Source organism: Neltuma alba, unplaced genomic scaffold (genome assembly GCF_004799145.2).
Source record: "Neltuma alba isolate B1F8T4 unplaced genomic scaffold, ASM479914v2 tig00012838_pilon, whole genome shotgun sequence".
NCBI classification, from domain to species: Eukaryota; Viridiplantae; Streptophyta; class Magnoliopsida; order Fabales; family Fabaceae; genus Neltuma; species Neltuma alba.
The window spans coordinates 133,791-143,565 of record NW_021637227.1 but is presented as its reverse complement, the minus strand read 5'-3'; the positions used below and the strand labels follow the sequence as shown (position 1 = coordinate 143,565).

The 9,775-nt window shown below is 40.3% G+C and overlaps 1 protein-coding gene across 2 annotated transcripts; it reads left to right on the top strand.

Annotated features, from left to right (window-relative positions):
- The first annotated feature begins 5,195 nt into the window (after positions 1 to 5,195).
- Positions 5,196 to 7,923, top strand: LOC114731612 (protein SHI RELATED SEQUENCE 1-like). 2 transcript variants are annotated; one of them, XM_028918823.1, is made up of 2 exons: positions 5,196 to 6,594; positions 7,154 to 7,923. In XM_028918823.1, exons 1-2 carry the CDS (start codon positions 5,994 to 5,996, stop codon positions 7,543 to 7,545), a joined length of 993 nt encoding a protein of 330 aa, XP_028774656.1. In that variant the 5' UTR covers positions 5,196 to 5,993; the 3' UTR covers positions 7,546 to 7,923. The 2 variants fall into 2 exon arrangements, with proteins under 2 accessions (XP_028774656.1, XP_028774655.1); XM_028918822.1 differs by having other exon boundaries at positions 7,151 to 7,923.
- The last annotated feature ends 1,852 nt before the right edge of the window (positions 7,924 to 9,775 follow it).

The following is a 9,775-nucleotide window of genomic DNA, read 5'->3' as shown; positions in this document are numbered from 1 at the left end:
GTCCTATAATAAGGACAGGAGGAGTAATATTTTGTTTCTCAGCAGCATTTCGTGCAGGGTGCTCTTTAAAAATTATAACGTGTTTTTTTAATTATTCGTATACAACAATACGAGAATACCGTAGATATGATCAGATAATTGTGAGGACTAAAATCTGAGTTCCGTTTTTAAACCACTGAAACTTTTAAATATTCGAGTAGAATTAACAATATATTTATCTCATTAATCAACAAATTATTATCTCTATTATTAATTATAAGATCTTATTTATAAATTATAAATAAAATTTTATAATTAAGAGCAGAGGGAGTAATTAGAAACTCATTATTTCTGCAATTCGCATATAATGGAGGCGGGAGGCCCCTGGCACACGTACATAGGCGCGCGTGTTTGGGTGCATACACATTACACAGCACTCGATTGAATGGACAGTTGAAGAGACAAATGAATGACAAGGAGTGACTGTAAATTATGTGAGTTTGTCGGGTCAATATTGTTTCTTTTGTATCTATAAGATATCAAATCGTTGTTGACTATTGAATTGTTGGGGAAAAGTCATTGCTCACCAAACAACCCAACTGGACTACTGTGACTACATAATCATTTATTTAATGAAACCCTTCAGCTCGACAAAAAACCATAATTATTTCATGTCCTTAACTATCCAAAAAAAACAAAAAAGGAATTCATCGCGCTGGCAACATCGACGTCTATTCCCCGAACACTCAATTAACTACACTTGATCGAATTAAATTTTGTGTAGTAAATAACTAAGCAAGAAAAGCTCGTTTAGTTTGTAGTGAATTGGATGATTATGTGGGAATGACGTTTTAGTGAGGTGGGTCGACATTAAATTAGAATTAAAATGACGTGGGAATCAGTGTGTGTGTGTGTGTGTGTGTCTGTATATATATGATCCACCGCACTTGAAGCTGAGAACTGTATGGGAATAGAAAATGTGGAAGGATCGTGAGCTTCCTATTATAATGTGCGTGCATGCGTGTTTAACTGTTTGTGCTTTATATTTCACGCATTTTTAATTAACTGGGGGTGGCCTTCTGATCAAAAGGTGGGTCATAGTTAGCTGGGGAATGGGGGGCGCCCACTTTTTTGAGTAATAATATTGGCATATCAATATCCAAGTGGATTGCCTGCTGGTGGCATATATTCATTCAACATCAACTTCAACTCAATACCTTCCTTTAATATATACTCCCATGTATGTCAAATGTTCCTTTTTCCATGCACTTATATCTAACCACCTATTCTCTGTCCAAACCCACCTCAATTTTAGAACATTTTTCTGTTCAAGTTTGTGAATGAGCTTAAACTAATTAATAATAATATGCGAAATCTCATCACATCAAATATGAGTTGGCTTCTTTTCGGCCAAAAAAAAAAAAAAAAAAAAACATATGAGTTGGCTTAATAATAAGTGATATATAATTATATAATCCAGTATAAGTTAAATGACCTATATAAACTTAAATATTTAGGCTTTTAAGTCAAGATTTGGCTCCTTTTTTTAATTCTTTTTATTACCTTCATTTTCAAGCTCTGCCCCACGTTTCCAACATATGCATTATAGGAAAAACCAGATAAAGTTTGGAGGGCCTGGGAGGAATGGTCAATTCCAAGTACCATATGTAGAAGCGTCACTGCTCTTATATCTTTTCAAGACCGACGTGGCATTACTTATGAATAATGTTGCTAGATTTTTATTAAGTGAGAACGCTGTATAAAATACAAATGGCAGCCGCACACACACACAGATATATATATATATATATATATTTATATACGAGTAAAGGCAATAGTGGTGCCAGTGTGAGTATTGAATAGCACAATCCGTCATTTTCACGTTCCGCCATATGGTATGGCGTATACGAGATATACTTCATTCTCAGGCATCCCTCGGGGGTGGCCCAGTCTTAACATGCGTCTCTTTTAAGGCCATCATGCCCTTATTATTGCCTTCTCTTAACCCAATCTCCTTCCCATCTCCCCTTTAATCTCCTCTTAAATCAAGCGTACTGCGACACGTGTCTACTTCCCGAGGGACACCCGACAAAGTCATCTAATCACTTGGCTTAATGCCAGTGGTCAGTGGGTACCAACTGCTTTCCAACCAGTACCCCCACATCCTTTTCGTCCGTACAATGTGTTTCATTTCTAACCAGTATCTCCCCCCCTCGTGCATTTCATTCCTCAATACAGAATCATATTATATCTTTAATTCGACCCTCCTATATATGCATGCACATATACGCCACACTTCACTCGTCACAAACTGTGGAATTATTTTGAGAAAAAATGAACCGATATAAATAAGTAGAAAAACACTGTTGTCATAATGAATTGAATCTTTCTTTGTTTGGGGGGAGGGGGATGAAACTTTGGCATGGTTTAGTTAAACTTTAAATATTGATGAGAATGGTCACTGGGTGGCATCCTTGGGGAGGAATCAGGTCCTTTTAATTTTTAGTACCAGAGCTCTGTGCACCGCGAGTGCAAAGGGATGTTCCAATCTTGGGGTTGATAATAATGAAATTGCGTGTTGCGTCAATTTAGAGACGAAAACGGTGGCGATCGGATGCAGAAGCCAGAGGACACTAGGGTGCACGTCATCCAGGAGGAGCGATCCCGTGTGGGACGACAAAGCGCTTAATTCTAAGAATTCGAATTATATTATTTTTCCGGTCTTTAATATATGACTTAATTATTGAGTTGATTTTGATTCTAAATATAAACCTTACTTCTTATATTTATCAATTTTATCTAAACTACCCCTATAAATACGCTCTCAATTATAATCACGTTGAGAAGGTATTCAAAAAGATGATTATGATGTTTTAAGAAAAATATATCACACTTCTTATATAATTAACTAATTTATCTAACTTTTTAAATCTAATCAAATTAATTAAATCAGTCTTATATTAAAGATACGGAGAATATTATTATTATTCAGAATAATGAGAAACGCGTGGAGACCAGAGAGAAGCAGTAACTGCGACCGCATCGCCGCGAATAAGTTTGAAAAAAAATGGTACGACCCGCAGTTCAGTTGTTATTTTTCTTCTTATTTAATTCTCTTGCTTGGTTAGGATTACGAGGAAATTGCTAAAAAAAAATATATTACAGCAGAAAAAAGGTGCAGAAAAGACAAGTCAGAACGCAATATAAAACATGAAAGACAGATTTCATGTTGTTCTCTTGTGCAGACTTGGCAAACATCTTCAACACTCTTGGGCCGAAGAAAAAATTGCCAAAAGGAGAAAAATTCTACCATAATATGTTTATGTCTTGGTCTGAGCTGTAATCTTCGCATATATGAATGCTTAGAGTGAGAACTCGATCGAAATCAAAATCATAAAAGGAACGACGCATACGTCGTTTGTTTGCGTTCCAAAATAAAGAAGAAGAAAACACGAAAGAAGGGAGATCATGGGTGACGTGTTTGTCCGAGGAAGAATACGTAAGCACAGGAAGGTTGGATGTGTGATTTGGATCCCTTTCAGAAATGAGATCGGGGCGTCTGTTTGTTTGTTTTTTTTTTTTTGGCCAACCGGGGGCTTTTGTTTTGAGGGAACGAGTCTATAGTCATGCATCTGATTTCTATACGAGGGAGGGATTTTGATCGTTGGGGCGGGGGGAATTGAAATTAATCAATTGAGTGGGGTTGAATATGAGAATTAAAAATAGAGGAGAGGGAGATGACGCGGAGGGGGTTTGGGGAGTTGCAGTGGATGGCGTGCTGCCGCCGCTTTCCCCTACGGTACGCCACCAAGTCCCCTCCATGCGCCGCCCCTTTCTCTCCCCTCCTTTTCCCCCTCATTCTAAAACGGACTACCTTCTTGTTATATCTACCATCAGTTATTTATATTTCACACGCCCACACACTCCTTTATCCCTTGATATTCAGTATAATTAAATATACATGGATGTTTATTTATCAAAAAGGTTGAACATGGGCTGTTAAAGTGTGGAAGTACTGGTATTTTAGTTGTAAGATTTATACGTATGAGAGAATAAAGATACGAGGATGGTACTAAGGAGAGAAATATACATACATATAAAATTAGTGTCCAGGATACAAATAAGGGGGAAGCCGGGAAGAGGGGGGAAAAAGGAGAATTTTTTTTTGTTTGGGGGGGGGGATGAGGGAATAGGAAGACGGAAGTGAGGGTTTAAACGTAAAAGAGGAAAAAGGAATGATGGAAATAAACCAGGAGAGATGGTCCCCTCCCACAGCATTAATAGGACTATTAAGCCTACTCATTAAATAGTGCGGTAAGAGTCCAACCATGAAAGGGATTGAAACTCACCCTCAAGTCCTACCAAAAAAAAAAAAAACAGAACAGGAAGGATGGGGGTGGTGGCGCTCTGTTCCCCTCTATGGCCACATCATGTTGCCGCCCACATGATTAATCCCTAAATTCATCTCTTTAATTAGTCTGGGAAATATTGCTTCCCTGCCCTTTCTCCTCTTCTTCACAAACCCCTCCACCTGTCCACTTCATCTTAAACCCACCCCCCAAAAAGACCCTAACTTCGCAACATAATCCCCACTTTAATCACACTCATCCACTTATGCTCCCCCCCCACACCCCCAAGAGCTCCAAAAGCAACAACAACAAGAACCCTTTTTAAACTGATTTTCTGTTCGAATTAAAAGGAATTTTCCTCCAGTTTTTAATATCATATATCTATATACACACACACACACTCATTCCTTTGCTTCCCAAATAAACTAAACTAAAATACACAATTTATGATGCCTGGTTCATTATATATCCTATATATCTTCGGTCGGTTTGCCAATCGATTCCCCTTTATGCTGAGAAAGATGTCCCCGGGAAAGGACGAGGGATTTTTGTTAGCATCGTTGCGCCTGGGAAAAAGTTAATCACTCGAAAGGGAACACTAAACATGAGAAGGAGCAATAGATCCGAAAAACAAAGATAAACATATCATGGACGCGTTGAATGAATGGGAACAAAATAATTATGATGGAAAGGGCGAAAAAAAAAAAAGAAAAATCCAACACACATAGTTTATAGTTAATGAAGCAGAAAAAGGGCAACGTGTGAGGAAAAGCAGCGGGTTTTCCGGTGGAAAAGGACGAGGAGGACGCAGAAAGCTGCTCCCCCTGCCACGTGGACTCCTGATCCGCCGTCGGATCGCGATGCCAATAAGGATCCCCACCAGAGATCAGATCATTGACATCCATTCCCATCGCGAGAGGGAGAGAAAGAGAGAGTGAGTTTGTTTTTGTTGTGCTACAGACCACAGACACAAAAGGGAAACTGCTCAGAACTCGAAAAAAATAAAGAAAAGGGAGAAAGAAACTCTGCAGGAAGATCAGAGAGAGAGATGAGCTGGGGAACTTAAATAGGGAAGAGAGGAGGGAGAAAGAGAAGATGGGGATGGCGGCGTTGCAGTTGCAGTAGCAGAGAAAGGTGTAATTGTGGGGTGGTGGGGCGTTTAATTGTTCGTATTAATGCATATACACGCTGCGATACAGCAGCAGAAGAAGAAGGCGGAGCAGGAGGAGGAGCGAATTGAAACGCTGCTGGACGCCTGTCCTTAACCAACAACGAGCTCCAATTTGATCCTCTTCCCCACCCAAAAATCCAACCATATCATCCCCATCAAACACCTTCCCTTAATTAGCTGCCCAGCACGCTCTTTGAGATTTCCCACAAAACACCAAAACCCGAGAGAGAGAGAGAGACACACACACACCCCCATCGCTTACTACACGCTCATACCCTCACCAAAACCCGAGAATTCTCCAATTTACTCCTTGTTTCTCCTCATTCAAGGCTCACTACCCAGAGAATTAATTCAACCAATAGTTACTTCGCCATTTTTTCTCCTCTTCTTTCTTATCTGGTTTCCCCATACAATATCCACAAAGATCGAGTCGTCTCTGATATGGATTATTGGCCACAATTGAGGTCTAGGTCAGGTATAGAGGAAGCTAAACAATGGCGGGTTTGTTCTCACTAGGCGGCGGAGGAGGTAGGGGAGGAGGGAGCAACCAGGACGACGAACCCCACCACAATAACCCACCCACTGGAGTTCCTCATCCAGACGCCTTATTTTGGTACAAGAATAATGAAGACGTATCTTGTTACAGAGGCTTCGAGCTGTGGAACCAGCAGCACCAGCCGGTCATGCCTCCTCAGGCGAGGCCGCTTCTCCACCAAGATCTTTACTCCTTAGGGGTGGGGCCGAGCAGCAGGAGCTCCGATGATCAGTCTTCGTCGAGATCGGGCGTCATGATGATGCGTTCCGCCGGCGGGAGCAGCGGCGGAGGAATAAGCTGCCAAGACTGTGGGAACCAGGCGAAGAAGGACTGCCCACACATGCGGTGCAGGACTTGCTGCAAGAGCCGTGGCTACGACTGCCAGACGCATCTGAAGAGCACTTGGGTTCCGGCGGCCAAGCGACGCGAGCGACACCAGCAGCAGCAGCAGCAACTTCAGCTTCGAGGAGACAACAATCCCAAGAGGCTGAGAGATACTTCTAATAATAACCCCAGCACCTCAACTCATGTGCAAATACCCACTCACTCTTCATCAGCAGGTACTCTTAGCATTCATGTTTTGTCTTGTTACTCGCAGTCTCTGTGATCCACTCTTAGACACAACAGAATCTCGCAGAAATTCTCTGAAAAAGATCCATCACACTCACTGAGAAAGTTCTCAAGTTATCGATTGCGTGTGAAGCAACTCCAACTAAATTCGTATTCACCACCCCCCTCCCTCCCCCTAAATTCGTATTCACCAGCTTTTTCTTTCCTTGTTTGTTTCTTTTCCCTTTTCCTTTTCCAAAGACACTGTTGTTTAGTAGCCCTGACGAATAGATTGACAGCGAAGAAACTGTTTCTCCTCTTTGTGTGTGTCTCAATTATTCGTGTCTCTGTGACTCTCCTCTTTCTTCCCTCATCCTCACTCACACTCACATTCCTTCTTTGTTGATATCTGTGTTCCTTATTTTTCATTTAAAAAATTCATTTCCCTGCCCTCGAAGGATCCCATATCATTAGCATCTCGTATCTCAAATCCAAATCTAATTCAGCTGCCAAACAATAATAATATCTTTTTGTTTGCTCATCTCTACCCCATTTATAATATTAAAGAAGGGTTAGAGCATGGGAATTTTCCAGCAGTGGTGAGTTCCTCAGCGGAGTTCCGGTGCGTGCGGGTTAGCCCCATGGACGAGGCTGACGAGCAATACGCGTACCAAACGGCTGTGAACATCGGAGGCCACGTATTCAGAGGAATTCTCTACGACCATGGCCCCGATCCCAATTACATGTCCACCGCTGATACCTCTCCCGGTGGAGCCGTTCAGCCTCTCAACCTCATTGCCGCCACCGGTGTTTCTGCTCTTCCCGCTGCCACAACAAGCGGTGGTGCCGCCGCCGGGGGTTCCTCCGCTGGTCCGCTCCTCGATCCTTCCTTGTATGCGGCCTCGCTTGGCACTTTCATGTCTGGCAGCGGTACGCAGTTCTTTCCTCACCCAAGATCTTGAAAAACCCAAATAAAATAAAGATAGGTTACCAACTTTGTCTTTCAAGCTTGGAACATCTAATATCATATCATTATTGTAGTGGTAAATTTGATAACCATTCAAGTAGGAGACAGAGAAAGAAAGAAAGAAAGAAAGAGAAAATGCAGACGATCGTTGCTCCATATTTGATTTTATGCAAATTTCAATGCCTAGTCATTTTAAAATGAAGTTCCTCTTCTCCTTCTCGAGAGCCATCTGTATGAATACGACGTAGTGGACCTCTAAATTCTAACATGGTAGTACAACGCTTCTTTAATTTTGTATTTCATATTTCACTTATTTCTTGGTGATCTCCTTCATGTTTAATATTAATAATGATGCTTTCTTGTTGGTTTTGAACTTCGAAGATGCCTTTTCCCTGTTTACCCGTATGTTTTGCCGGTTTGAAATTCAATTCCAGACACGGTTTGGACTGATTAACCACACCAAGGCTATGAGCGGTCCAAACATATGGCCGATGGATCTCTCTTTCCAATCTGTTCAAATAAAATGTGATGGCCGTAATCTTAACATATCCTAGTGTTAAATTTATATAATGCTACTTTGATTTTAAAACAGGAGTAATCCTCATATTTAGTGCTCATGCAGCAATGTATACGTTATTTATTTTGCATATCACAGACATAATACTGGATTGTGCTCTGATTATTGGGGGAAAATAAAAGACCATAAGAAGTAAAAGAAAATAAAGGGCTGAAATGTCAGAAATTTCAGCACCCATGCAACGTCCTCTCACAACCTCATGAATGGAGACCCACTACTCTATATACCTAATCTTCAGTGATGATATCACTGCTAACACACAGCCGCAGACACAGATTTGTCGTCATCCCCTTTACATTCTATGGTACGTACAAATTTGTAAACATCTCCAAAGTCAAGAGCCGTGTGAATAACTAATGTTGCGTTGTGAACTATATATATATATATATATATTTAAGTCTGTATTAGCAACGCGTTTTGTGGCTTGGGTTATGATGTGAGGCGTCCCCCCCCCCCCCAAGTATGATTTTTTTTTTTGACCAAGACCCCCAAGTATGAAATTAAATCAGGGACAATGTGTTCAAAAATACCAAGCATCACGCATTTTCATTGGGTCAGAACCTGGTCTTTTCCGAATATATATGTTCTAAGGAGAAGCATTGCTTTTTTTTTTTTAATAAAAAAATTCTTTTTGGGGTTGAGGGGGCGGGGAGCAAGCATTGCTGCTATTTATTTCCCTACCTTCTATTCATGAATGTTGGGATATCTGGCTTCATCTAATTGCTCATTCTGATAATATATTAACTTTACTTTTTCATAGAGTAATTATTCTTATCTAGGTATATTAACACCGAACTTGAAGTGGAAGTGAAAAAAGAAAAAGAAAAATGTATTGAAGACTAACGTGGGAAGGCAGGTTACCTTTGTCTTGGTAGAAGTGTAGACCCCTACATTGTGTCTTTATTTCTCCGTAATTTATATCTTGTTTGTTATAAACATAAAAAAAAAATCATTTTAAACAAAACACGGCAAAAAACATATAACAAATGTAATATCCAAAAGAGTAGCTCGAACATTATGACTGTGATATCTACGTCTGCAAAAGCCACATGCATAATATAGAAAAACGCAAGACGGTTTTTTGGAAACCATAGTTGACTCCTTTTTTTTTTTGTTTTAGTCTTTTTGCTTTTAATAATCTTCCTATCTTGGGGTCTGCTGAGTATTGGTAGTTAATTAACGAGGCTTACCATGGGGATTTCGCCACTCCACTTTATGGTTTCATCTCTTCTTTATACTATCTGAGTTGCGTTGAGTTAATTACCACTGATGGTATATCCCCTAACGATAGGAGGTTGTAAATTCGGTGTATATGTGAGTGAACATGATTCAGATTCGTACGTAGGTAAACGTCATTCACCCGTATGACAAGGCCATCAGAACCTGTAGAGGCGTTATGAAGGGTTACCTGAATGTGTGTGTGTGTGTAGTAGAGTGTTTGTCCCTTGTGTTTATTATATTGAATGTTGTCTTCGACGAACAAAAGAATCTTCACAAATTATGATGCGTGGATGTTTTTTTCAAAGTAAATGGTTTTGTGCATTTCTCTGACATCGATTATTCAGATGATAGTGTGGGAACTTGTATAGATTGGGTCAGACAGGGAAAAAAAAGTAATGTTCTAAATATACAGAGATACGATATGGCA